This window comes from Anomalospiza imberbis, chromosome 26 (assembly GCF_031753505.1).
Source record: "Anomalospiza imberbis isolate Cuckoo-Finch-1a 21T00152 chromosome 26, ASM3175350v1, whole genome shotgun sequence".
Lineage (NCBI taxonomy): Eukaryota > Metazoa > Chordata > Aves > Passeriformes > Viduidae > Anomalospiza > Anomalospiza imberbis.
Window position 1 is genome coordinate 3820297 of NC_089706.1, and position 27900 is coordinate 3848196.

At 56.0% G+C, this 27900-nt stretch overlaps 1 protein-coding gene across 4 annotated transcripts; it reads left to right on the top strand.

The window, feature by feature from the left end:
* The first annotated feature begins 858 nt into the window (after positions 1-858).
* On the top strand, positions 859-27806 carry RASSF5 (Ras association domain family member 5). Of its 4 annotated transcripts, XM_068173599.1 has the most exons (7): positions 5399-5499; positions 6733-6812; positions 11377-11495; positions 25121-25234; positions 26090-26387; positions 26724-26839; positions 27441-27806. In XM_068173599.1, the coding sequence occupies exons 1-7, from the start codon at positions 5414-5416 to the stop codon at positions 27591-27593; spliced, it is 966 nt and encodes a 321-aa protein (XP_068029700.1). In that variant the 5' UTR covers positions 5399-5413; the 3' UTR covers positions 27594-27806. The 4 variants fall into 4 exon arrangements, with proteins under 4 accessions (XP_068029699.1, XP_068029700.1, XP_068029702.1 ...); XM_068173598.1 differs by lacking the exons at positions 5399-5499; positions 6733-6812 and adding an exon at positions 859-1186; XM_068173601.1 differs by lacking the exon at positions 5399-5499 and having other exon boundaries at positions 6647-6812.
* The last annotated feature ends 94 nt before the right edge of the window (positions 27807-27900 follow it).

Sequence of the window (27900 nt, forward strand, 5' to 3'; positions counted from 1 at the left end):
AAGGAGTGAGAGCAGCAGAGCACTGGTGTCCTGCATGACTCAGGGATGTGTCACCCTCCAGCCACGCACACCAAAGGAGCAGTCGCCCTCCGGCCAGCAGGGAGGGGGTGACAGGGGTGACAGGGACCTTCCCCTGCTCGGTGACTCTCCCGGTGCTGGGAGGCGGTCACTCGCAGTGCCAGGGGGCACGCAGCGCCAGGTGCGGCCACCCCCAGCCGTGCCCGGGGAAGGTGTGGCAGCACCGCTGTCCCCCGCGCTGCTGCGCTTCCACATTTGGCCGCGATGTTTTTCCCTTTCACGTTTCCCACGAGCTCGGGAGCCTCAACTGGGGGAGGGAATTCCTGCGTGTCCCAGCCCTCGGAGCCCGGCTGTCCCTGCAGAGGGGACACGGGCTTTTCCCCAGCTGCCCCACGCGTGACCGTCCTGCTCCCGCGGGGACAGAGCCGCGACACAGCGGCTGGGACGCGGCTGCGCTCCCCCAGAAGACGCTGGGGAAAACCGCTGGCTGTGCTTCGTGGGACCCCCCCGGGGGATGCACGGACCCCCCCGGGGAACCCCAGACCCGCGGGGGTGACGGTCCGGCGGGGAAAACCCCACGCGAGCGGGGATTCCCGGCGAGAGAGCAGCGGGGACATTCCCGGGGCGCGGACGGGGAACGCCGGGGCGAGGAGCGCGTCCACGGGCAAACATCGCGCGGGGGCTGCGAGTGCGAAGCGCCCCGACCCTCGGGGGGGTCCCCACGGGCGGGGCGCCCCGCGGGGCCGCTCCCGGTGCCACCCCCGCCCCCCGCCGCCGTGTCTCCTCCCTCCCGGCCGGTCCAAGGCGCCTGCGCTGCCCCGCGCTCGCCGCTCCGAGCCCATGGCATCGCCGGCCGTGGGGCCGTGCCCCCGCCCGCTGCCGCCCCCCGCGCCCGGCTCCATGCGCCGGCGGCCGCCGGGCCCCGCCGCGACCCCCGCGCCGACGGGCGGCCGCTCCCCGGGGAGCCCCGGCGGGGCCCGGGCTGCGCGGCGGCTGCGGCGGCGCGGGGGAGCCCCGCGGCTGCTGCCCGACGTGCGGAGCATCTTCGCGGCGCCGCGGGAGCCCCCCGAGCGCGGCCGCGGCCACCGCTTCGCCCCGCGGCTGCCGCGCCGGGGATGGTGCGACCTGTGCGGGGAGGCGGTGCGGGAGCGCGCCCTGCGCTGCGACTGTGAGTGCTGGCCCCTGCCTGCCCCTCGCTGTCCCCTGCCTGCCCCTCGCTGTCCCCTGCCTGCCTCTCGCTGTCCCCTGACTGTTCCCTGCCTGTCCCTCACTGTCCCCTGCCTGCCCCTCGCTGTCCTGTACACCTACCTGTCCCTCGCTGTCCCCTCCCTGTCCCTGTCCGCCCCTCGTTGTCCCGCACCCCTGCCTATCCCTTGCCTGCCCCTCGCTGTCCCCTGCCTATCCCTTGCCTGCCCCTCGCTGTCCCCTCGCTGTCCCGCACCCCTGCCCTGCCCGCATCCCTTACCCTGCCCGGACTCTGCCCCCTCGGACCCTCTCCCACCCCTTCCCCCCAGCTCTGCTCCCCTCGGGTCCGGTTTGGGACCTGCCGGGTCCCCCGGCTGCCCATGGGGGGTCCTGGGGGGCTGCGCGTCGGGAGGGGCCGGGCCGGGGTCTCCGGGTGTGGGTGCGGTGCTGCCGGGCTGGTTTGGAAAATGAAGCTTTTCCAGGAAAGAGGAGATGATCGGCTCATGGGCGGGGTTGGCATCAGCAGCTCGCGGTGAGCAGGGAGGGTTCGTGTATGAAAAGCTTTACAGCGAGGGGTAAAGTCCTCTAGAATTCGTAATTTTGCCTGAAGCTCTGCCCAAACCCCTGCGTGAAGGAGCTTGTGCCCACGTTCCTGAGGAGGGATCCGTGCTGCGCTGGTGCTGCTCTTGCTCTGCCGCAGAGATTCATCCTTCCCTGTGTGGGAAGGGGCGCGGAGGGGCCCGAGGGGACCCAGCTGGGGCTGTGCGGTGACACCCGCGCCGTGTCCCCTGTCCCGGCTGCTGCTCCACTCCCTGGCGAGGAGTGACCCGTGTTAGGTGTTGCGGGAGGGGAAACCAAGAGGTTTTAGCAAAGCTGTGTCACTGATAACTTTGGGATTCGAGCCCTGCTGGCTGTGAAACCGCTCCTGCCCAGCTCAGTCTCTCAGGCTGGGGGAAACTCTTTTAGGATGCAGCTGCTGGGGCTTGAGGGACTTGAAAATTTTCCTGCTTGGGGTCAGCTGAGCCTCTCGATTTTTGGCAGAGGGTGTTGATGTTGATGCCGTTCCCTGCAGGTTTGTGCCCACAACATCACCTGTACCCGTGAGGGTGCCCTCGGTGTGGGTGTGGAGGGCAGGGAGGTGGTGCCGGTGCTGATTTGGGGCTGAGCCGCGTCCCACCGCGGGCTGGGGGTGGGGGACGCGTCGCTGCTCATTTTTGGGGTTGTTTGGGAGGGCTGTGCCACCAGCCTCACCGGGGCAATTAGTGCCTGGCTCAGCCAGTTCTGGTGCCCAGCTTGGCTTTCCTTAGATTACGAACCCATGAATGTTTCTGCTGGGGATTTGCGGGGCGGGCAGGGCTCTCGCCGGTGCCTCCCGGTGCCGTTTGGGATGGAGGGCGATCGGGAGAGGCAGCAGCACCATATGGCCCTGCTGCAGCGCATTAGGGTTTAGCCCTAATGACTGCTGTTAATTAAATGTAACCCAGCCGCCACCACAACGTGACGCGGGGACACGCCGGGGCTGGCACCTTGGCGGAAGGAGGGGGATGTAAATCTGATTTCTGAGGTGCACCTTTGCTTTCTGCCCGTCATTCCTGATTAATTCCCTCAAAAGCTGCTGACGGCCAGGTGATTCCCCGGGGCTGGGAGCTCCTGGCATGCAGCAGGGAATGTGTGAATGAGCGTGCTTAAAGAAATACCGAGTTTAGGAGAAATAAGGTTTATTTGAGGGAAAAATCTTTGTCGAGGCTTTTTCACCACCCCACCTGGAAGCTGGGGTTAGGTGCGAGGTGAGGTCCTGGTTTGTGTGCTTTGAAATCCTGACTTTAGGTAGAAACTCACAGAATTTTGTGGTGTTTCGAAATGCTGCATAAATAGCTGTTTTGAGGGACTTCTCCTCTGGCAGGATGTTTTCCATACTTATATTGAAACAGATTTTAAATAACTCCATTTCCCTTTTCATTTCAGAGAATTGCAGGCTGTGGGAGTAGTTCTGCCTCAAAAACTCCCCAAACAGCCGGGATGGGGGGGAGGGACACTCATATCTGCCTTCCCTGTCATCCCAATAGTGATTGCCATTAAAAATGCCTGAGAGCTGCAGACGGGGCGTGCTCTCCCCCTTCGGTGAACATTTATTTTTTTCTTTCTGATGCTGAGCTGCTGCTTGTTTGCTTTTGACTTGCAGCCTGAGGATACTCAGGTTTTTGTTTGTACAGTTCTGGCCTATTTTTATTTACGTCAGATCTGGCTGTATTTAGTAAAATGGGAAAGGGACATTTATTTATTTGTTTGTTTGTTTGTTGTAATTATTTACAGTTCACTCTGGAGAAAAGGAGGCTCAGGGGGACATTCTCTGATTTTAACCCAAGTCCTGCCCACGGGTGCTGCACCTGGGGCTGATGCAGATGTTGCCTGAGACATGGGAGCCTTTTTTTCCCTGCTTTAATTTGGAATGTTCCAGGCTCTGTGCAGGACAGACATCCAGCATCCTGCTCCCACTGGTGTCAGCATGAAAGGGTGGGGAGGTGGGAGCTCGGGAGCGAATCCTGCTGGAACTCCCTGAAAATCCTGGTTTCCAGCCTTGGAGGGAATGCGTTTGGGCAGGAGGAGTATCTCCTGCCTAATGTGCGTGGCTTGGAGCTGCTGGCACCTCTCGGAGCTGTCTGCAGGGAAGTAAATCATCTCCGTGTGGGGTGTAAATGCCTGTCCTGCTGCTGGGGGACAGCTTTTCCTGCCAGCGTTTCCCAGCAGGGAGGAGCAGGGTGCAGAGGTGCTGTGGGGTGTTTGGGTGCAGTTCTGGGGTGTCCTGGTGACTCACGCAGCTTCAAAGCCCTCTGAGTGTTCTGTTGGCCTTTGGGACAGCACAGAAACCAGGCTGGGCTCGGAGCTGGGGCAGCTTCCTGGTGGGAAGGGTTGGGTGGACACCGGGTGGGAATGGCTCAAGTGCTTCCCTGGCTCTTGGTGTCTCTGATAACCAAAAATCAAGTATTTCGATGTTTCTGTTGATAAAATAGCACTGAAGGATTTCTTTGCAAGGAAAGCACCCCGGCTGCCCGTGCTGCCCTGTGGGCAGCCCTGGAGGGAAACCTCAGAGCGTGTCCAGCACCTCTGCCAAGGCCGTCAGTCACTCCTGGAGCCAGCTTTTGATCTGCAGGTCTGGCGACACAGATCCAGCTCAGCAAAGCACCTCAGCATCCAGCTGGGCTTTGTGCCTCTGCTCCGGAGCCACGCTGCTCTCCCCGAGCAGCTCGATCTGAGTTCAGGCTCTGCCCCGAATCAGCCCCCGTTTCCTTTGAGGAGGCACTTGGTCAAACACCATTTCCTTTCTAATTTGTAGAGCAAACTCCAGTTCTAACGCTGCCGGTTCTCAAGGAGCCGTTTGCTTAAGATAGCGAGTTCTTTGCCGAGCCCTTTACGAGCCCAGCCTCGCCTGGCCGAGGCTCTGCTCACAGCTGCTGCTCCGAGCGCGGAGCTTTTCGTGTCTCTCCTCTCTCCACATCCTCCCACACTCAGTGTCGCCACTGTAAGCAATCATCGCCGGCAGGACCCGCACCGCTCTGCATTTCTGTCCCATGCAGCCGATCCAGGCAGATTCCTGAAGCTTCTCCTGCTGCCAGGTGACTCGGCCAGGTGGGGATGGCTTTTGCCGGGCTTGGCTGAGGACGGGGTGGTGTTGTAGATGTCGGCGAACCCAATGGGAAGAATGCTGATGTCTGACTTATTTCAGAAGGCTGAATGAATTCTTTATTATAATTATGCTATGATACATTAATATACTATATAAAAGAGGATACTAAAAACTACATGCTACTCTATCATATCTAATTCACTCACAACTCGTGACCCTGTTCTCCAGAGCCCAGACACAGGTGGATCTCATTGGCCATCAGGCCCAAACAATCCACTGTGATCCAACCAGGCACTCACTCCAGGTAAACAATTCTCCAAACACATTCCACAAGAGAAAAACAAGGAGCAGAAATAGAAATTGTTTTCTCTTTCACTTCTCTCTGTGCACCTTTATAAAAATCCTGAGAGAGAGAGAGAGAGAAATGTGCTTGCCACAGGGTGGGGTCCGGGGGTGCCTCCCGCCCAGCGCGGCTCCCCCAGGCAGGGCGTGCTCCCCTGGGAGGAGATGGAGCTGTGGGGAGGGACGGGGACCTGCCCAGAGCCGTGGGACCTGCTCCTGGGCTGCCTCAGGTCTCCCAGGGTCATGTTTCCTGCTGCGTTCCAGTTCGGTGTCTTGGGAAGGCTTTATGGAGAGAGACGCCAGCCGAGGCTCCAGCTCTCACCTTGCAGGTTGGTTTTTGGGCTTCTCCCTCTGCTTCATCCCAGTGAAGCTCGGTGGAGTTTGCTGGTTTGGCTGTGGGAAGGAGGGAAGGGCACGGGGGCTCTCTGGGAAAACCCCCTGGGAGAGCTCAGAGCTTTTGCCGCTCACGGTGGGGTTTGGATGCTTGAATCCCATCTTTGTCACTCCCTGTGTCGTGCAGGGTGCTGGATGCTGTTTGTGAGAGGGGTCCTGAGCAGGGAGGGCATGGGAGGGGTACCAAGTGGCAGATTTCAGGGGCATTGTTAAACTGGTGTTTGTGTCCCACCCTGTCACTTTACACCTGGTAGAGCTGTAGCTGATCCACCATGGAATGGTTTGGGTGGGAAGGACCTCAGAACTCATCCCATCTCACCCCTGCCATGGCAGGGACACCTTCCACTGTCCCAGGCTGCTCCCAGCCCCGTCCAGCCTGGCCTTGGGCACTGCCAGGGATCCAGGGGCAGCCACAGCTGCTCTGGGCACCCTGTGCCAGGGCCTGCCCACCCTCCCAGGGAACAGTTCCTGCCCAATATTTCATCTAAATCTCTCCTTTTACAGCTTAAACCATCTCCTTGTCCTATCACTAAAACGTCACTGTCCCTCTTTAAAATACTGATCCTGATTTTCATGGATGCCGTGACAGTCTCTACAAGCCTCTCTTAACTGTGTGCAGAGTTTAAATCAATATTATAAATGTAGTTCATCTCAGTGTATTCCTTTAGCCTCTGATTAAACACTGGGGACTTTTTTATGCCTCAAGCTTTAAAAGACTGTGGTGAAAAGCAGCAAAGAGAGAAGGGAGGATGCCGGGAAGAGACCTCCCAGCACACGGCCGAGTCCTGCGCTTTCTCTCTCTAATCTCTTCCGTTGGGTTATTTTATCTTATCAAGCAAAAAGCCCCAGAAATAGAAAGTTTTCCATGGCTTACAGGAGATGCACGAGCCCTGAGCTGCGCTCCCTGCTCAGAAAAATAAATAAATAACCCAACCTGTCAGACGGCAGCAGGTTGTAAATGGACAATGTCAGGGCTTTATCTCCGTGGGGGAAAAGGCCTCTCGTGGGAGCAGACACAACTCGCTCCAGTGCCTGCTCTATCCCAGAGCATTCGGGGCTGGAACGTGCCTGGAGAGCTCCTGGCCTCCTCTCCCGAGGATGACGGGCGGGAAGGCGGGAGCAGCCACTTGTTTCGGGCTTGTGACAAAGAGAATCCGTAAAATCTTCAGGCATTTCCCCAAAGCCAAGCCCTGCTTCACGGGACTGCGCCTGCCGAGGAGGCCCAGCAGGGAGGTGTTGCTGGTTCCAGGTAGGTGCTGCTGGGCTTTGGGGTTTTTGGCTGGGTTTTTGGGGGGTGGGGTTTGCCTGGCCACAGGGATCCTGCCTGGGTGGGCACGGGGCTGGCACCACACCTGTGGCACCAGGTGGCTTCAGCTTCTCCTCCGGCTCCTCTGGCAGGAGCACAGGGTGCTGTCCCACCTGCCACTCCAAAGGGAGGCTTGGGTTTTGTTCAGTAACGGCTCCAGAGCACCTGCCAGCAGCTGGGGTGCCACATCTGTCACCGCCAGAGGCTGCAGTGACACGGGGACCTCGCAGAGGGGTGGCTGCCACCGAGGGGGCCTCGTCTGCTCTGGACCAACAGAAACAGCCCCTGGGGCTGACCAGTGTTTGCCAACAAACGAACCCAAACCGTCTGGTTTACACCTAAAACAGCCAAGATGAGACTGCAGTGATGGAGCTGCAGGGCCGGGGCTGCAGCAGTGTCCTGGGGGGGTTGCAGGAGGACTGAGACCCTTCCCTGGGTTTGCTCTGTGGGTGCTGGTGCCACAGGTCCTGCCCCATCCCTTCAGAGCCTCCTGTTCTCCTGGTGCCACAGGGCCACATCCTGCTGCCACCCCTGAGGTCACCCTGGGGACGTCGGGCACGGGAGGAGCACCTCAGGCTTGCAAAATCCAACCTCAGGTGCAGCCTGCACGTGGGGCTGCGTGAGCCCCTGGAGGATTCCAGAGTTTGGGTGGAGGAAATCTCCCTTGTGCCTCATTGTCCCAGCTCTCAGACACCTGGGGAGCCTCCTTCTCCTTCTGTCCCCATTCCCACTCGGGTCAGGTCGAGCTGGAAGGTGCCCCTGGGGTCTGTGGTACCCTGGGGGTGGGAATGGGAGCACTGGGGTGGGCAGAATGACTGCAGAAACTCTTCCCTGGGAGGGTGGGGAGGCCCTGGCACATCCCTGGAAGTGTCCCAGGCCAGGCTGGAGCCACCTGGGATAGGTGAAGGTGTCCCTGCCCATGGCAGAGGAGCTTTAAGGTCCCTTCCAACCCAAACCATTCTGGGACTGCGGTCCTGTGTTTAGGCACTGAGATGGGCATTTATATGGGACCGGTTTGCCCATTTTATCCCCCTGAGTGACTTTACCTGTGGAGAAAGGGAAATTCCCTTCAGCCACCATAGCTTTTCACAGTATCATGATCTTCCTCTCTATTTTTTTTTTAAAAGAAACTCCATTTCCAAGTGCTCTATTGTTTGGCTGGAATGGAAATTATCTTAAAGCCTAAGTGGAGGCATCCTGCTCCTCTTGGCAAACTGGTCACGTGTCTGCTTCCCAAAGCTGTGCAGGGTTTCTAAAATTAGTGTTCCCCACCGGATCCCCAGTGATTAGGTCTGTTAATAGGTGGCGGTGACTAAGGAGGTGTCACACTTTAATCCCACAAAGAAATGCCACAATGGGCCTGATCCGGAGGAAGCACTTGGGAATTGGCATTTCTGTGGTGCAAATTACACGTGCCAGACCTTTGGCTGCCTTTGCCCCTCGTGCTGGAGCTGCCCAAATGTGAAAATCTGGGCCCGCGTGGGCAGAGGGGACGTTGTGGTGCTGGCAGATGCTCAGGTGAAGCCACAGCTGGAGCATTCTCCAGCTGGCAGCTCCAGCAAAGACTTGGCCAATGTCCCCCATTAAAAGGCTGTGCCGGTTGCTGGAAAGGTCATGCATTAAATTACTGTGTAACTGCAGCTTATCTCTAATTAAAAAAAAAAAAAAAAAAAGGAAAAAAAAGCCAAATCTCCCAGCTTTTCCCCCAGGCTTACTTGAGACAACTGACTTGGAAGAGGAGGATGACAGACAGCTCACGCCAGATGAATGTTAAATGATAAATGATTTCCCTGTTTCCCCTGGAGATTGATGTTTCCTCCCCTCAGGCACCAGCTCTCAGCAGTGGTTCAGCTCCTCTCATTCATTCTCAGGCCCTGGAGAATTCACCAGAGCTGAGCAGAAATCAGTTTCCAGAGCAAACATGGGATATTCCTTTGCTCCTTTGCTTTCCTGCAAGCCCCAGATATTCAAAACCAATGGCCCAAATGCTAAAGGAAAAAAAAAAAAAAAAAAGGAAAAGGAAGAAAAAGGAAAGAGAAAGAAGATGTGTATTTAAAATAAAAGTTCAGTGGCTCTTAGCAAGGTCATGGGGCTGGTGCAGGGACAGGCACTCGCACCCCTCTGTGGAGCCAACTCTCTTGCCTTGCTTTTAGGATATAATTATTTTTTTCCAGGTTGGTGACCGCTCTGGAATTTTGGGCAGTGCAGAAAGTAAATGTAAGGCTGTTTGTACGGCAGTTAAAAATTAAAAGGCTCAGGTGGGCCGTTAAAGTGGAAGCAGGTTGTTCACTGCCGTCAGGAGGGTCTGGAGGAGTTGGGGGTTGCAGGAGTGATGGCCACGAATTTGGGATAACTGCAGCTGGCTGTGCCAAACGTGCCCCCCTGCAGCTGGGGGTGAGCAGGACCCTGTGCCTGAAGGGGTTAAAGCTGGTCTGTGCAGAGTCAGCCGTGCATGAATGGGTTAATGGCTGGCATTGGGTCAGCATCCAAAGAAAGCAGCTACAGAAAGGCCTCGAGGACAGGAGGTCTCAGCCTCTGCTGGGCCGGGATGCGTCCCTGCACTCTCCAGGGGTGGATCTGGGGCTGCTGGTGGCACGTCCACGCCTCTGTCACCACAGCTGGCCCTTGCAGTTCTCCCGTTTAGGCCCTGGCACAGAGCAGCTCTGGCTGCCCCTGGATCTCTGGAAGTGTCCAAGGCCAGGCTGGACGGGGCTTGGAGCAGCCCGGGATGGTGGAACTGGATGATCTTTAATGTCCCTTCCAACCCAAACCCTTCTGTGATATTTAGTGACCCTAAACTGTCTGACGTCTGTCCAGTGCAAAGGTACTTCCCAGTGGTGGGAGGCTGTGAGAAATGGATTTATAGAAAATTTTTAAAGTTTAACAAAAAGTGTGTATCTGTACGTGAGCTCTGAGATAAAAAACGTTGACTTACAAATGTTATAGAATAAGGCAAACATTGAGAGAGAAATTGAACTAGAAATAAGTTTCAAAGGCTAGCTTTACAAATAGGGCTAGATATTTTAGAGAAATGGAACTATGGAATATATGGTCCTACTATATCGTAAGACTACTTAAGTCTTACTTAAGTAGCAAGACTTATGAGGAGTAATTTTAGATAATTAGTTTTAAGGTATTTATAGCGTAGTGCGGTAAAAGCTGATAGGCCAAGAAATGTTTATAGTGTTTTGTAATCAGGAAATAGCTGGCTTCTGATTGTGATGCCGTGAATTCTAACACCTGCATTGTCTCACCCGTCCCATGAGACTGAAAATGGAATAAAAGTTTAAAAACACCTCTCAGCTGCCCCATCTCTGGGTCAGCAAAGGCTACAGCTCGACAGGAGGTGCAGGATCCTTTCCCCGTGCACTGGCCAAGCCCTTGCTGCAGGTGACACCTCCCAGGAGCCGAGCCAGCACGGGCCACCCGCGCTTTGGTGGGATCTGAGGATTTTCCCATCCTTTATGGGGCAGTGAGGAACGGGGCTCGTGCTGCTCCGCCGCAGCCAGGGACAGAGCAGAGAGCTGCACGCGGAGAGGCCTGGGAGCGATTTTTGCTCTGGATGAGGTGTCCTGGTGCCTCTCCTCACCTGCAGGGGTGTGCCTGAACGGGGACACGTGTGTTAAAGGGGACACGTGTGTTAAAGGGGACACATGTGTTAAAGGGGACATGTGGCTGAGCAGGGACATGTGTGTTAAAGGGGACATGTGTGTTAAAGGGGACATGTGGCTGAACAGGACGTGTGTTAGAAGGGACATGTGGCTGAACAGGACATGTGTTAGAAGGGACATGTGGCTGAACAGGACGTGTGTTAGAAGGGACATGTGTGTTAGAAGGGACATTTGTATTAAAGGGGACATGTGACTGAACAGGGACATGTGTGTTAAAGGGGACACGTATGTTAAAGGGGATGTGTGTTAAAGGGGACATGTGCCTGAACAGGGACACGTGTGTTAAAAGGGACACGTGCCTGACCAGGGACACGTTTGTTAAAGGGGACATGTGTGTTAAAGGGGACATGTGGCTGAACAGGGACATGTGTGTTAAAGGGGACATGTGGCTGAACAGGGACATGTGTGTTAAAGGGGACATGCATGTTAAAAGGGACATGTGTGTTAAAGGGGACATGTGGCTGAACAGGGACATGTGTGTTAAAAGGGACACGTGCCTGACCAGGGACATGTGTGTTAAAGGGGACATGTGTGTTAAAGGGGACATGTGGTTGAACAGGACATGTGTGTTAAAGGGGACATGCATGTTAAAAGGGACATGTGTGTTAAAGGGGACACGTGTGTTAGAAGGGACATGTGGCTGAACAGGACACGTGTGTTAAAGGGGACATGAGTGTTTAAAGGGACACGTGTGTTAAAGGGGACAGGTGCCTGCTCCAGCTCTGACCGTGCTGGAATCCCTCTGCTGCAATCCAGTCCCTCCCCGTGCTGCCCCCAGTGTCCCCCAGCCCCACCGGCAGCTCAGGTGCCTCACGCCGTCCCTTCTGTCCCTGCAGACTGCAGGTACACGTGTCACCAGGAGTGCCGCAGCCTCATCCAGCTGGATTGTCGCCGGCCGGGCCAGTGCCAGAGCCAGCTGTCCCCAGAGAGCACCCTCGTGCCACCCTGCAGCCAGGTACGTGGGGAGGGGTCTCTGGGGGGGCACAGTCGCGTGGTGACCAGCGGAATGTCCTGCAGAGAGCCGATCTCCTGCTCCCAAGGGGTTTTCCAGGAGGGAACGCTCCTCGGAGCTCAGCCCGTGAGTGTCACCGAGGTGTCACCGAGGTGTCACCTGCAGCCCGGGAGCGTGTGCCCTGCCTGGGTTGGTGTGGTGTGGCGGGATGGAAGTTGGCAATGTGGGCATCTCCCTCCTCCCTCCCTCCCTGCAGAGGTGCGTGTGGAGCTCTGTCGTGTTTAAAGCGCCGCTGTCACCCGAGCTGCTGTCACTCGCCCCCACACAGGCCAAGTGCCAGTGCCACTCTCGGGATGGGTTTGGGGATTGATTGCCCCAGCACGGGGTACACAGTGCCTGGCCATCGGCAGCCGAGATGCGTTCCCCAGGGCACGAGCGTGGATCTCCAAGGAGTGCTGGCTGCCAGCCTTGCTTTGAGAGTTTCAGTAGTCCCGGGGGATGGAGACTCTTCAATCCCTGTTAGGACCTGCAGTAATCCCAGGCTTAGTCCGGAAGGCTCAGCTTTGCTTTAATCCCCCCCTGCAGTGTCTGGGGCTCCTGCGTGGGTGGCACAGGCTGCAGGGCCAGGGAGGCTCTCGGCAGGGAGGATGAGATGGGAGAAGCTTAAGGCATGGCTGGGAGACCTGCCTGGAGTGGAGGGAGCCTTTTCAGGCTCTGTGTGCTTTTTGGAAATGTTTGGAACAGCTCTGCAGGGAAGCGGTGGAGTCACCATGCCTCCAAGTGTTCAAAACACGAGTGGATGTGGCTCTTCGTGATTTGGCCTGGTGGGTGGGGTGGGATCCAGTCAAAGGGCTTTTCCAGCCTTGATGATTCCCTGGCTCTGGGTTCTCTCCCTCATTACAACCCCCTGTTTAACCTCTTTGTGGAGGACCCTGATGTGCTCATGCAGAACTTTTGCACTTGCACTTTTCCAAAGGCAAAATGTAGGGTTTCTGTTTGGTGTGTGGGGTTTTGTTTTCATCCATCCTTTGCTGGACAGCTGCTGCTCAGAATGAAATGATCAGGAGGGATCTGGAGTGGGATGGGATTGATCTTCTTAAGTAATGCGTTACAAAAGGGCTCAGAGTGGGTTCTCCACTCCAGGTGTTTGAAGCTAAATTTGTGTCTGGTTACCTCTCACTGGGCTTCCCCCAGCAATGCTGGGCTCTTGGGAAAAATGAGAAAGGCTCGTTTCATCTTCAGGGCCGTCACCCCAGCCAGGGTTATTGATGGGCCTAATAACAAACAGGGAGCCTGTGCTTCGTGGCCATCCATCACCCTGCCACGGCCCTGGTGTCACCCTGGGGAGGGGAGGCATCCTGTGCCAAGGAAACAGAAGTGTCTCTGCAGTTCCAGCAGCAGACAGAAATCCATCGGCCCATCCCAAAGGCCCGGCTGGGGATTGCACCTCGGAATCCTCAGGGCAGCAAAGCCCTGCCTGGGGTCACTGTGCTGGGGCTGTGGGGGCTGATTTGAGGGTTACTGAGGGCAAATGGCTGCAGGAAAGCTCCATTATTCCTTATGGATAATGGATAATCAGGGAAAAATCATCGCCAGGTTTGCTTGATCTGAGCACGCAGCCACGTTCCTGGGGGGTTTCTGTTGGTCAGGCAGGTTTTGCTGCTGGAAAGGAGGAGGATGGAGGGAAAATAATGTCAGTATTCCAGTAGGAGATTAACAGGATGCCTGAATACACTGGCAGGAGGGGAAGAGGGCTGAAAACACACAACAAAAATTAAATAGCTGGCATAATTGGAAGTCATTAAGTCATATTATCAAAATTAAGCAAAGTGGAAGCATCAGAGAAAGAACTATTTTAATATCACCTATTTAAGGACTGTTACCATGTAATACCAAGCATTAATAATTTGGGCTTTGATCCAGTTAAGTATTTGGGAGTGTTTTACATTTGGGTCCCAGATCAGCCTCCCAGGGTGACATCCAGACCCTGCTGAAGCTGCCAAAAACCTCTGCTGGTCTTGGCAGCACCAGGAGTCTGCTCCCTGGACCTGGCAGGGCTGGTGGTGTGCTGTGAGCTGGTGCAGGGCACGGGCTCAGTGGGGATTTGGGGGGCTGACGTGCAGGTAACCATTACGTGGAGCTGCTGCTGAACAAAGGGGCCAAAGCTATTTGGTTTAGTTGGCTTTGTTGTATTTTTATATGGAGCTGATGTCCCAAGCAGGTGGACTGCAGGGAATAAATGAGGGATTCTTGGAGAATCCAGAGGTTGCACCCTGGTTCCACTGGGAAACTTCTGGGCTAAGGCTTCATAGAAGACCCCAGTGCTGCTGCTCCCAACCCTCACTTTCTGCTGGTGTTGCACATGCTCAATTTAAGGCTCTTTCTCCTCTAAATTTATCCCTGTGGAGCAGAGGGGGCTGTGCTGCTGCAGGAACGCACTGCTGCCATAAGAACGTGGCTTATTTATTCCCTCTGTAAATAAGGCACTTGGATCCTTGCCTTCCTCTTTCTGAGATGCAGATGTTGCCAGTCTTTCCATCTACATCCCCATTTGTATTCACGGGATGCTGCTGTGGTGGGCACGGAGCTCTCAAAGCTTTGTAGCAATTGAAGTTCTTCAGCAGATACAGCTGGAAGGGTTTGGAGCAACATCTGCAATCTGTCAGGAGGAGAGGTTTTGGTGATGGGTGGTGGCTTGTGGGAAAGTCTTGGAGCCCTGGAGGAGCAAGCTGAGATATTGGGAAGAAATTCCTCCCTGTGAGGGTGGGGAGTCCCTGGCACAGGGTGCCCAGAGAAGCTGTGGCTGCCCCTGGATCCCTGGGATGTCCAAGGCCAGGCTGGACAGGGCTGGGAGCAGCCTGGGACAGTGGAAGGTGTCCCTGCCTTTGGCATCCTGTGGGGAGCAGAGCCCATCCCCTGCCCAGCCCCACAAATCCCTGTGATCTCCACCAAGCAGCAAGGTCACGGCTGCTGTTAAAGCAGGACCCAGGAGCTGAATTTTCCTGGGCTGCCGTTGAAGCTGCCTCAGTCTGGGTGCTGAAATTGCTCCTGCTGCTCTGAAATCAGCTGCAGCACGGAGAGGCACCCACTTGTGCTGGCCAGGGGCTCCTGGCACCGCGAGTGTCTGAGCTGCATCCCCACCTGCCTCCCCCCCTTCCCACCACCCCGATTCCCTCAGGTGGTGCCACGGCAGCTCCCGGGGATGCTCTAGCGGCACGGAGCAGCCCGCAGCCCTCCGTGGCAGCGCGTTTTGGCTCTCCAAGGTGCTGCCAGGGGTCCCCAGGGGCCAGGGCCAAGCCCAGCAGCTCGGCTGCGAGCGGGGCGAGAAACTCTGCAAGAGGAAGTGGCCGGGCTGCGGCAGTGCGAGGCGAGGGCAGGAAGGGGAGGCGATGCTGCTGCTGCTGCGCGGGCATCCCCGGGAGCGGCGAGCGGAGCGGGAGCGAACCGGGAGCTCTGCCCCTTCCATGCTGCCCCAGCGCCGCTGCGCAGGGAGGCGGGTGCGGGAGGCGAGGCAAGGGAAGGGTTACCCGGCACGGCTGCCTGGGAAGCAGGAATAGCTGGGCAGGATGAGCAGAAGGAGCTACTGCAGATAAGCGGCGAGCCGGGGCTGTGAGCGCGGGGCTCGCCGGAGCCGCAGCGGGGACCCCGATGGTCGCCGGCCCCCCGAGCCCCCCGGCTCGCCCGCAGCCCCTCGCCTCTGCCCGGCTCCCATGACCATCGGCAGCAGCATGAGCAGCGGCTACTGCAGCTTGGATGAAGACCTCGAGGATTGCTTTTTCACGGCCAAAACCTCGTTCTTCCGCAGCGCGCAGAGCAAGGTCCCCGCCAAGGTAACGCAACTCGTGCGCAGGGCTGGGGGTGCCGGGGCTGCCGCACGTTTGGCTGCGGGTGCTGCCAAAAACGAGCTGGAGCAGGGGTCAGGGCAGAGCTGCCGGCCACGAGGGGCTTCTGCCCTCTCCTCTGCGGGGTCTGCACCGCTGCGGGTTTTTCTCAGCCTTTTCCACGCCGGGTTTCCCCGTTGCCCGGGGATCCACGCCGGAGGAGCCGGCTCTCGGTGTGTTTTTTCAGCTTTAGGTGAAATCCTTTCTAGGCAGCTGTCAGCCACGGGTCAGGCTCCCCGGCGGGGAGATGTGGTTTGGCCTTGCAGAATCTGCATCGTGGGTGAAAATTGCACCTCCTGGGTGGATGGGAAAGTTCAGGGCAGAATTAATCTGTGAGCTGATCAACGCGGTGATGAACGTGGTCCTTTTCTGGGAGCCTGGGGCTGTGTGTGCCTGCCTTGGAGAAGGACAGAGGGTTTGGCTAGGCAGTGTTTCACCCAGCATGAGATTTGTGTCTCAGCAACGTTGAAAACGCTGCCTCACAGTTTTTCAATGTCTATTAAAAAAAAAAAAAAATTAAAAATCCTTGTCATGAACTTTGGGGCCCCAACTAGAGCCGAGCATAAAAGGAGAAGGTGCTGCTGCAGAAGTGGGAGTTTCACATGGGAACGAGAGCCCTGCAGCACCCAGAGATCAACTCTGGCCCAGGGAGCAGCTTTTTCTCTTAAAATCTTCCTGTAAACCAGCAGCACCGACATGCTCCTGTTCAGCCTCTGCTGTATTTGCACCTGAGGCTGCAGAGCTGTGACCCTCAGCAGGTGCTTTGGGGTTCAGCTCCCTGCAGCAGCTCCAAGGGCTCTCCTTGGGCAGGGGGGGCTGCTCGGGAGGGGGAGCTTCAGTCAGCTGGGAATTTTATTGAATTTCCCTGCAGAAATGGTTTAAGGTGGGATATTCCCCGCTAGCCAGAGCTCCCTCTCACTATGATTAACCGACACGTACTGCTGGTTTTGAAATGTCATTTGATGATTCATTTGTGTAGGAGATGGAGGAGATTGGGGTGCTGGTGCAACCAGAGCTGCTCTGTTTGAGCCAGGGCACTGCAGATCCTGGGGGATCTCTGGGAATCAGCCTGGGGCTGTTGCTGTTTGGGGTTTCTCCCTCTCCGAGGGGTCAGGGGCTGCTGCAGCCCCTTTTTGTCCTCACCTGGATGTGACCAGCGTGGGTGGCAGAGCTCAGGCTGCCAGAGAAGATGGAGCCTTTCAGGGGTTTGGTGTTGTGGGGAGGAAATGGTTCCTGTGCATGAAAAAAAAAACCCCACACGCACTAAACGTGCTGCTGAGCCCAACTGGTGTTGTGTAATGGGGCTGTGTGAGGAGGTGGATTCTCACAGAGGTGGAAAACACGCTCAGGCCTTGGTGGAGGAAGATTTTGGGGGGGGTCATGGCTTGTTTGGGGTTGGTGGTGGTGCAGGTCCTGCAGGAGGAAGAGCTGGTGGTGGACACTGAGGAGGTGGTTGACATCTCTCTTGGATTTTGATTCACTCCCTTTCCTCTCTTTTTAACTTGGCACCTTATTAAAGTGGTAATTATTGAATGTGGAGCATTTCCACCCCTGCAAGAGCTATGTGTGACAACAGCTCTGTTTTTCACCACCTGCTCCTGGCCACAGGGTGAAAACATCAGCTGAGACCCCAGAGTGAGTTATCCTGGTGGATGTGTTTGGGAGTGGTGCTGATTGTCCATCCTGGGCTGCCCAGGAGTGATTCCTGAGCCCAGGGCAGGGCTGGCAGCGTGGCAGGGCCTGCTCTGGGCAGGAGGAAGATAAATATGGATAACTTAGGGATACAGGTCCCAAAAGACACAGGAAACGTCTCTGGGGAGGAAATGAGGTGTGGGTGGGTAGGAGGGGACACACAGGCCAGTGCATGGCACTTACTGGAGTGGGATTTGATCTGTAGGATTACAGAAACCATTTTTCTGATTGAAACGCCGTATTAGTCTGAAGAGCCTCTTTCTAGGAATGCTGTAATTCCTTTTTATTTTCAGAACCATCAGCGAAATCACTCTTCATTAGCAAAGAGCTGGTTTAGATCTCAGATGTGACCTCATCCCTGGAGATCCATTACTTTGCATTTTTGGGCCTCTCCAGCTGAATGGCTTCAGTGGCTTCTGCCTGAAGCCTGATTGCTTAAAACTCTGCAAAATTGCTCTTGGAGTCCCACATCAGTGGCTGATGAGAGAGAGGGAAAGGGGCAAGGGAATGTCCAGGGTTGGGAAGCACAGGAGGGGCAGAACCCAAGCAAGGCTGGATGAAGGGAGGGATCTCCAAGATCCCACCCAGCCTTGCCCCACAGTCCCAGAGCTGGCTGGTGCTCAGGGCAGGTTTGTGGGGTGCAGGGAACCAGCTGGGGCGGGGTGGGCAGCCTGGGCATGGCCAGCCTGCTGCAATGCAGAGGAGCTCCAGCCTGGACCCCCCTGAGATGCAGCTCCCTGTGAGGACCTTGTCAGCTCTCAGTGCTGAGCTGAGATGTGGCAGGAAAATCGGTTTCTAAGTGAAATCTCCATGGCAATCAAAACACTGAGCCCGTCTTCACTTGCTCTAACCTCTCTGAAATGCAGCAGCCATCCCTCTCCCCTGCTCTCCTGCCTGCTGCCTTTTCCTCTGAACCCCAAAGTAAACCACAGCACCTCACCTGAATTTCTCAAAGGGAGGGAAATGTTGGGGGTATTTAAGGTTTTTTGGGTTTTTTTTTTCCGGTCCAGATCTCTTGTATAATTCTCACCCCTGCCTGTCTGTGCTGGAGCAGTGGATCTTTCCCAATTTAGTGCTGTGAACCCTGGGAGTGGGTGTTGAAGGGGAAGTGTTGGGTGTTGTGCAGGGATGGAGAGCTCTGTGAGAGCAGAGATGTCCCAGCTCTGGTGACAGCCCTGTCCTCAGTGTCCCCAAGCTGCCACCACTCCCTGCTGCAGCTGGATTTACAGATCTGAGCTGTTGGTTCTCACATTTCTGACTCAAATCTGGAGCATTCATATTTATTTCCAGTCATTTGTGCTGGGCTGTGTTTGTGGTCACAGGTGATGCTGCTCTGAGCTGCAGCTCCACAGACAGGGACACTCTGATGTGCTTCTCCAGGCTTTGTTTTCCAGTGTTTTAAGACAAATCTTTCCTTAATAAGCAGAAAAATTGAGGATTGATGGCCCAGCTCATAAAATCCCTTCAGAGGAGGTCTCTGAAATGCTCCTGCAGTCTGAACGAGGAGCCAAAGGGAGAGCCTGGGCTGTGGGTTTGGGAATGCGAGTTTTCCCAGCCTGGCTGATGGAAACGGGGATGGAGCTGAGCCTGAGCACACCAGGGAGGACTTGGCCACTCCTGCCTGAGATCAGAGTGCCAAGAATGTGGTGATGCTGGGCCAGATCCATCCCCAGAGCTCTGCTCTTCAAATTCATTAACGGGAGAGCTGGGGAGGAGAACTGGCTGGGCTCGAGGGGCAGGGATGGTGGCCCCGGGGCTGCAGGGATGGTGGCCCTGTGGCTGCAGGGATGGTGTCTCTGGGGCTGCAGGGATGGTGGCCCTGTGGCTACAGGGATGGTGGCCCCGGGGCTGCAGGGATGGTGGCCCCAGAGCTGCAGGGATGGTGTCTCTGGGGCTGCAGGGATGGTGGCCCTGTGGCTACAGGGATGGTGGCCCCGGGGCTGCAGGGATGGTGGCCCTGGGGCTGCAGGGATGGTGGCCCTGTGGCTACAGGGATGGTGTCTCTGGGGCTGCAGGGATGGTGGCCCTGTGGCTACAGGGATGGTGTCTCTGGGGCTGCAGGGATGGTGTCCCTGTGGCTGCAGGGATGGTGTCTCTGGGGCTGCAGGGATGGTGGCCCCGGGGCTGCAGGGATGGTGGCCCCGGGGCTGCAGGGATGGTGGTCCTGTGGCTCCAGGGAGGTGGCCCTGGGGCTCCAGGGAGTGTCCACCACACTCAGACTTTCTGCCTCTGCTGCTGTCCCACAGTTCCTGAGCTGCTGCTCCTCCAGGCTGTGACCACACAGCAGCTCCTGTGGTGGGACAGCTCCTGGCTCCCACCTGGAGCTGTTTTTCCCAAAATCAGGGGCCCAGCGTGGTGCAGAGCTGCTGCCTCGGCTGCTTTTAAAAGGTTTTTAAGTTGGGAGTTGACTTGAGAAGGTGAGAGGCTGTAGGGAGGGTGCTCTTTGAATGTGGGGTGTGTTTCTCCTGTCATCCTTGTAAATGACAATATCTGTCACAGGAGGTTTCCTTGTTGCCTCTCTTGGCTTGGAACTCCTTTGAGAGCTGTCACCATCCTCTCGATGGCCCCTGGGTTGTCCATAAAAGCCTGGCAGGAGTTTACAGCTCATTAGCTGAGTGCTGGCTCGCACAGAGGGGGCCGGGTGGTGAGCCCTGCCCAGCCCCGGGCCATGGGCTCTGTGTGCCACGGTCCTGCCCTCGTGCCGGGCAGCCTTTGTCCCGTGGAGCATTAGCCCAAGTGCCAGCTGCGGCCCCAGTCATTCCTTACAATCGGGATTTCTTACAGCTGAGCAGCATTGTGGGGCAGGGGGAGGGCACAGGCGAGTCCTGCGCTGCTCTGGATGTCCCAAATCCCCGTGTCCAGACTGTCCTGGCAGCCTGGGTGTCCCTGTGGCACTGCAGCCACCACTGCCCGCCAGCTGGCTCACGGCAGTGTCCCAGGGCTGGCAAACCCTCCACCTGCCGAGTCTGGGCGAGGCCAGCGAGCTGCCAGCGTGTTTCACTTCTGTTCAAGAGCTGTGTGCAGGATTTCCATGGGGCAGGCGGGGAGCCCTCCTGGCAGCTCCGGGCTGCCCGTGGTTTTCCTGCTGGTCACACAGGAGGCTGGCACGGGGAATGTGCCCATCGTCTGGCTGCCACACCAATGTCCTGTGCCCGTCCCTCTGGCTGCCACACCAATGTCCTGTGCCCGTCCCTCTGGCTGCCACACCGATGTCCTGTGCCCATCCCTCTGGCTGCCACACCAATGTCCTGTGCCCATCCCTTTGGCTGCCACACCGATGTCCTGTGCCCGTCCCTCTGGCTGCCACACCAATGTCCTGTGCCTGTCCTCTGGCTGCCACACCAATGTCCTGTGCCCATCCCTTTGGCTGCCACACCAATGTCCTGTGCCCATCCCTTTGGCTGCCACACCAATGTCCTGTGCCTGTCCTCTGGCTGCCACACCAATGTCCTGTGCCCATCCTCTGGCTGCCACACCAATGTCCTGTGCCCATCCCTCTGGCTGCCACACCAATGTCCTGTGCCCATCCCTTTGGCTGCCACACCGATGTCCTGTGCCCGTCCCTCTGGCTGCCACACCAATGTCCTGTGCCTGTCCTCTGGCTGCCACACCAATGTCCTGTGCCCATCCCTCTGGCTGCCACACCAATGTCCTGTGCCCATCCCTTTGGCTGCCACACCAATGTCCTGTGCCCATCCTCTGGCTGCCACACCGATGTCCTGTGCCCATCTTCTGGCTGCCACACCAATGTCCTGTGCCAATCCTCTGGCTGCCACACCAATGTCCTGTGCCCATCCTCTGGCTGCCACACCAATGTCCTGTGCCCATCCCTTTGGCTGCCACACCGATGTCCTGTGCCCATCCTCTGGCTGCCACACCAATGTCCTGTGCCCATCCCTTTGGCTGCCACACCAATGTCCTGTGCCCATCCCTTTGGCTGCCACACCGATGTCCTGTGCTGAGGCCACTGCCCAGGTGGTCCCCGAGGCTGCCTGAGCTGGCCCATCCCTGTTTTCCATGCAGGAAAGCTGCAGGCCCAGCAGGGCTGAGGTGCAGGTCAGAGATGAGGTTTTGTTACCAGCTCGTTTCATCCTGTCCCTGTACAACAGGAAATGTGGCAACGGTTTATGGTTACAAGCTTCTGTTTTTCTTCTTTAGGCAGAATTGCAGATTCTGCACCAGAAACTTTGCACAACCGGAGGATGGGGTTTATTTGTGAGGAGCAAGAAGTGACTGATCTGGTCATGCACTGCAGGAGGAGCAGGGCTTATCTTCCCAGGCTGTGGCTGCTCTTCCCAGGGCTCCTGCACCACAGGACTGGTGCTGCTGGGCTGGTTTGGGTCTGGAAGCAGAAAAGCAGAATATTTAGGTGTGCAGGATTGGGATGGATGGGTGGTTCCTGCTCGGGGGGCTCGTGGTGTTGCCTGGCCTGAGCATCACTTGAGTGGCAAGAAGAGGTGAAGTGTTGAGCCCTGGGATCCCCAGTGCCGTTATAGGCTCTCCCACCCCTAAACAGCTCCTGGAGCTGGGGTGGCCCCACTCTGGATCCTCTGGGACAGCTGGCTGGAGTTTGCCTTCATTTCCTCCCATGACTTCACCGTGTGTCCCCAGATTTCATCAGGACACTGTCCTGTCACTGTGCCCGTGCTGGGATGGATGCATGAAAGAAATTATCAAAACTTTGTTTCCCTGGAGTGGGAGGAAAGGGAGCTGGCAGGGGGCTGGGCAGGCTGCAGGTACCCCCGAGCTGCCCAGTGTGGGGAAGGCAGGACCCACAGCTGGCAGTGCTGGAGTGTGCGGTGACATCGGTGACATCGTGTGACATTGGTGACGTGCTCCTGAGCCAGGCCCCCTCCTGCTGGGAGTGCTTTGGGTTTCTTGGAAGCCAAAACCCTCCTCATGTGCTGTGTGCCTGCTGTGAGGCCCTGGGGCTCCTGCTGCACTGCTGTGCCGTGTCCCTCCATGGAAACCCAGCTGCTCCCAGGCTCTTAATTGCTGGCACTGTCCCTCGGCTGGGAATGTCACCATGTCACACCAGAGGAGGGACCTGCCCTCCTGGGGAGAGGCAAACTGCAGTGACAGGGACAGGCAGAGCTGCCGGGTTTGCTTGTGCCATGGAGGGAGGGAGGGATGGATGATGGATGGATGATGGATTGATGGAATCCATGGATGGATGGAATCCATGGATAGATGGATGATGGAGGGATGGATGGATGGGTGGATGGATGATGGATGGATGGATGGACGGATGGATGATGGATAGATGCATGGATGGATCCATGGATGGATGGATGGATGGATTCATGGATGGATGCTGGGTACATGGATGGATGGATGGGGGATGGATGATGGGTGCGTGGATGGATGGATGATGGATGGATGGATTCATGGATGGATGATGAGTGCATGGATGGATGATGGATGGATGGGGGATGGATGATGGATGGATCCATGGATGGATGGATGGATGGATGGATTCATGGATGGATGATGGGTGCATGGATGGATCCATGGATGGATGATGGATGGATGATGGATGGATCCATGGATGGATGATGGGTGCATGGATGGATGGATGGATGGAGGGATGGATGATGGATGGATCCATGGATGGATGATGGGTGCATGGATGGATGGATGGATGGATGGATTCATGGATTCATGGATGGATGATGGGTGCATGGATGGATGGACGGACGGACAGACGGACTCTCTCTGTGCTGGGCTGTGTTTGTGCCATGGATGATGCTGTGGTGCCCTCAGCTCTGCAGCTCCAGCTCTCTGTGTGCAGGAGGGGGCAGTCCCGGGGGTCCCCTGCCCTCCCTCACTGCGTGGTTGGGGTGGGGCCAGCCCTGGAGAGGGGCAGCACAGCTGTGCTTGTCTCAGTGCTGTGACATGGGTGACATGAGGAAGTGCATGGTTTCTGAGAGTTCATCTTCTGTTAACGTATAGGGAAGGGATGTGGGGTTTTTGTTTTTCTTTTCTTTTTTTTTTTTTCTTTTCCATCATGCTACTTTCAAAATCTCAACCCACAGCATGGTTTCTAAAGATGATTTTTAAAGACTCCCCTGCCAGTCCAGCACCTGTGTGTGGCCAAGTCTTGGTGCAGCGTGAGCCAAAGGACTCTGACAGATTGGGGAGTTCTGATAAAGGGATATTTATCTGCAGTTCTCAAATAACCCAGGCAATCTCTGTTTTTATTGTCATAGAATGCTTTGGGTGGCAAGGAACCTAAAATGCTTAGGGGGAGGGAACCTCATCCAGTCCCACCCCTGCCGTGGGCAGGGACACCTTCCACTGTCCCAGGGTGCTCCAGCCTGGCCTTGGACACTTCCAGGGATGGGACAGCCACAGCTTCTCTGGGCACCCTCTGCCAGGGCCTGCCCACCCCCCCAGGGAAGGATTTCTCCCCAATATCTAATGTAAATCTCCTCTCTTTGGGTTCAAAGCCCTTGTCCTGTCACTCCGTGCCCCTGTTTAAAGCCCCTCTCCCTCTCTTGGAGTGACCAAGGAGGCTGCATCCCAGTGTCACTGCTGTCCCCTGGGTGCCTGCTCCACGGGGGGGTCCCAGAGGTCTCAAGCTGTTTGCTGCTCTGGGGTGGAAATGGAGAAATCCTGAGCTGTCACTGGGGAATGGCCTCAATGAATCCAGGGCTGCCCAGTCCCAGCACTGCAGCTGCCTTGCCAGATTGCGAGCAGGGTTTCAGTCTGTCCTCTGCTTGATTCTCCTCCTGAAAGAAATATCATGGGTAGCCTTGGGCAATACTGGCTTATTTACAGCTTGCTGCGTCCTTGTCCTGTGTGCTCTGGGGCTGCCCGGGAAGAGACAAGCTCTGCTCCCCAAGCTGCCTTTTTTTCCATTTTTTTTTTCCTTCTCAGAGGTTACAGTTTTCATTCTGAGCCTTCCCAGCCTTGATGGCACATCCCTTCACGCTTTCTGCTCCCTGCTAATGCCAACTTCTGAGCAAGCCCACATAAAATCTGGGCAAAATGCATTCCCAGGCTGTCACCAGGGAAGGTGGTGAGTTCTGGGAAGGCAGCGGAGCTCTGAGCAGGGAGATCCAGCCCGCTGAGCATTGCTCAAGACACACAGAGGCTTGTTTGCTGCAGATTGAGCAGATAAAGCAGGCAGTGCTGTAGAGGAGACCTGCCCTCCTGGCTGGAGGGGAGCCAGGGGAGGTTGGACTGGATAGGAGTGAAAATTTCTTCGTGAAAGGGGGAAATGGTGGAATCACCATCCCTGGAAGCGTTCCAAAGGCCGTGGATGTGACACTTGGGGATATGGTTAATGGTGCTGTGTTGACAGCTGGACTCGATCTCAGAGATAATTTCTGACCTTAATGATTCTGTGATTATTCCTTAGTGACATTTCCATGGCTGGCCTTCAGGCAGAGCCCACCTACAGGTCAGATCCGTTGGTTTTGGAGGAAATTCCCCCAAGCCTGGATGAGCAGCAGCCTCTGTCCCCCTCTGGGGGAGCCCAGGCAGACACTGAGCAGTTCCTGACACGGGCTGGGATGCCTGGACTGGCCCTGCAGTGCCTGATTTATTATCAGCCACACAGCCAGGCTGCTGCTCCTGAGCTTTTATTGCTCTGAGCTGTAATTTCCCAAGCTTTGGACAAGAGCAGTGAGAGATTTAACTCCAGGTTCTGCCTGGGTGAACCCACTGGAAGCTGCTTGAGTTTTGGGGAGTCAGAGCTGTGAATACTGGAAATAGGATGGGATTCTTTTTCTTGCATTACAAAAAAGAAATAGATGCTTGCAGGTGCAGGTGGCTTTGCTTTGAAAGTGGGTTTTAAAGGTTGGATTTGTACTGGGATTTTTACTCCTCCGTGCCACCAACTGGTGCATTTTGTGTTGCCCTCCACTGCCTGTCACTGGTGTCAGAGGTGGTTTGGGGCTGGGATGTGGCATCCTGCACATTCGGGACCATCCCCACCTGCGTCATCAGTGCTCAGGATCTGAGCAGGATCCGTTCCTGCTTTCAGGAGCTGAACAGATGGAGCATTACCCAACACACAAAGCAGCTAAAGCCCCACTCTTCTGATTGCAGAATGTGACACAAACGGTAGAAGAAGAAAAACCTGAGCCTCCAACCGTCCAGGAGATCAAACAGAAGATTGAAAAGTACAATGCAAAGGTCACCAACTGCCTGCTGATGAAACTGGTACGTACCGGGATGGTTTTCCATCACACACAGAGACTGGTGCTGGTTCCTGTGGGCTCTGCACGAGGCCAGCCTGTGGGGAAGGTGTCACTGGGGTGAGGGTGGCTGGCAAGCTGCTTTTCCTCCTGCTGGGCTTCCCAGGGTCACTGACACTCCAGGTAACCCTTCCCTGCCTCCATCCCTTCCTGCTGGCACTGATCTCTGGCAAGGAGTTGCCACAAAGCCTTGTCCCAGATGGATGAGCTCCAGTGGGGATGAGTCACGGTGGAACCGGGGCTGTGAGATGCTGGAAGGGGCTTTAGGAACACAAAACCTTTCTAGAGAGAAATTCTGCCCTCACCACTGCCAGGCTTCTTGGGTGCACTGTGCAGAGCCAGGCTCTTCTCCTGATTCCTGCATTTTTGTGGAGCTGAGGGTGGGGTAAGAGACCTGTGGTGGGATCAGTTGATGTCCAGGGATGATTTTTTTACATGGAGATGTGAGAATCCCTTAAATGGGGAATAAAACATAAGGAATAAATTTGGGACATCCTGCTGAACCAGGGGTTTGAAATCCATATTAAGTGCAACTACAAATTCCATGCAATGGAATTTCCATAACTGCCTCGTAACAGGGCTGGTTTGAAATAAAACAAGATCCCACAGGCGAGAGGAAGGGATGAGTCATTACCAAGAGAAAATCAGCAGCGACTGTCCCGAAATTACTGGGTATTTTTGCCATGATTAATGAGAAACGCTGGAACTCCCGGAGCGGGGGCAGCTCCTGCTGTCACCCCACGCTGCAGACCAGCCTCTCGTGGTGGAAAAGGGGCTGGAAAAGCTGCCTGGAGCCTGATCCCTGTGTGCTTTGCCCCAGAACGACGACGGGACGTACACGGGGTTCATCAAGGTGCACCTGAAGCTGCGGCGCCCCGTGACGGTGCCGGCTGGGATCCGGCCCCAGTCCATCTACGATGCCCTCAAGGAGGTGAACCTGGCCGAGATGACGGACAAGAGGACCTCCTTCTACCTGCCCCTGGATGCCATCAAGCAGCTGCACATCAGCAGCACCACCACGGTGAGCGAGGTGATCCAGGGGCTCCTGAAGAAGTTCATGGTGGTGGATAACCCCCAGAAGTTTGCACTTTTCAAGGAGATGAGGAAAGATGGGCAAGGTGAGTTCAAGGCCTGGCAGCTCTGCCTGGGGTGCTGAGTTTAGCTTCTGGTTGGTGTCCTGTAGGACTCACTGGGGTGTAAGGCAGGCAAAGCCCAAATCCAGGTGAATCAACGGCCAGACCCCCACAGGAGGTGATGCTGCTTAGGTTAACAGGGAATTATGATTTCAGAAGGGGCTGAAACCACCTGAGACCTTACAGGGATTGTTATGAATCTGTGATAACACACTCAGCCCTGTGATCCTCTGCATCCTTTTCCATGCTCCAGCTGATCCCCTGAGCTTCCCCGTGCCCTGGCAGCCCTGATCTCACTGGGGCTGTCTGCTGTCCTTGCAGTGCTGTTCCAGAAGCTCCCTCTCACCGAGTACCCCCTGTACCTGCGGCTGCTGGCGGGCCCTGACACCGATGTGCTGAGCTTTGTGCTGAAGGAAAACGAAACGGGGGAAGTTGAGGTACGTTGGTGACTTTCCCTTGGTTTTCACACCAATGTGGAGCACATGGCAGAGCTGGGAGGTGCGTGGCAGAGGCAGCGAAAAAAGGGCTGTTTCCCTCTAAGAGGTCTTTTATTGCTCCTAAATGATCTGGGTTTTTAAAACAATTCAAACTTGAGCTGTGAAAATGCTGAGGCCAGTTTTGATGGCCACTCCATAATCTGTTTATGGAACCAGGTAGTGCCGCCCCAGGGTTAACCCTCACTAATTAGATTAGCTGAGCACTGTTATAAGTAATCCACTAATTTAAGTAAAAGCCAGGGACACTCAGGTAATAAATTCACAGTCAGTTTTTGGTTGGAATCTTGCTCCCCACCACAGTGAAGCAAATGCTGGGAGCTGCTGCATCCTGCAGGATTCTGCTTCCCATGTGGGGTGGGAGGATTGGGATGGTCCTTCATGCCATAGCCCCTTATCCCATCCCTCCCACCACACCAGGTTAAATCCCTGGAGATCAGATACATTTAAATGTGTTTAATTGCTCCTCCTCACAGATTCAGAGGTAAGAACCCACAAAGCCCAGCAGGTGTGTGCTCACTTTGCCTCTCTGCTGGTTTTGCAGTGGGACGCCTTCTCCATCCCCGAGCTGCAGAACTTCCTGATGATCCTGGACAAAGAGGAGAAGGACAAAATCCAGCAGGTGCACAGGAAGTACGAGAGGTTCAAACAGAGACTGCAACAGACCCTGAAAGAGGCCAGAGGCAAACCTGGATAACCTTCAGGAGGCACTGGGCATCAGACTAAGCTAGAGACTGTTTTTAATGAGAAGACTTCTCAGGACACCTTAGTAGTCATTTTCCCTCTTCAACCTTCCATAAGGACTGGCTCCCAGCACCCCTAAAATGATCCTATTGCATTTTTTTCTTCTGAAACCTCTTCTCCCCGGACCAGAGCCAGTCGAAGAACAGGAAGCCTGTTTTTAAAACAGCTTCAACAAAGCAAACACAGCTGCTGGTTGGCTTTCCAGCCGTGCCATCCGCTGGAGAGGCTGCGTGGAAAACTCTTGGTGTGACACCCGACAG

What these genes read in the sequence shown, in the direction of transcription:
- RASSF5 (XM_068173598.1), top strand. Translation starts at nt 859, where the DNA reads ATGGCATCGCCGGCCGTGGGGCCGTGCCCCCGCCCGCTGCCGCCCCCC. An exon ending in TCGTGCCACCCTGCAGCCAG is followed by an intron (nt 11,496 to 25,120) that starts GTACGTGGGGAG and finishes TTCTGATTGCAG; the next exon opens with AATGTGACACAAACGGTAGA. An exon ending in GATGAGGAAAGATGGGCAAG is followed by an intron (nt 26,388 to 26,723) that starts GTGAGTTCAAGG and finishes CTGTCCTTGCAG; the next exon opens with TGCTGTTCCAGAAGCTCCCT.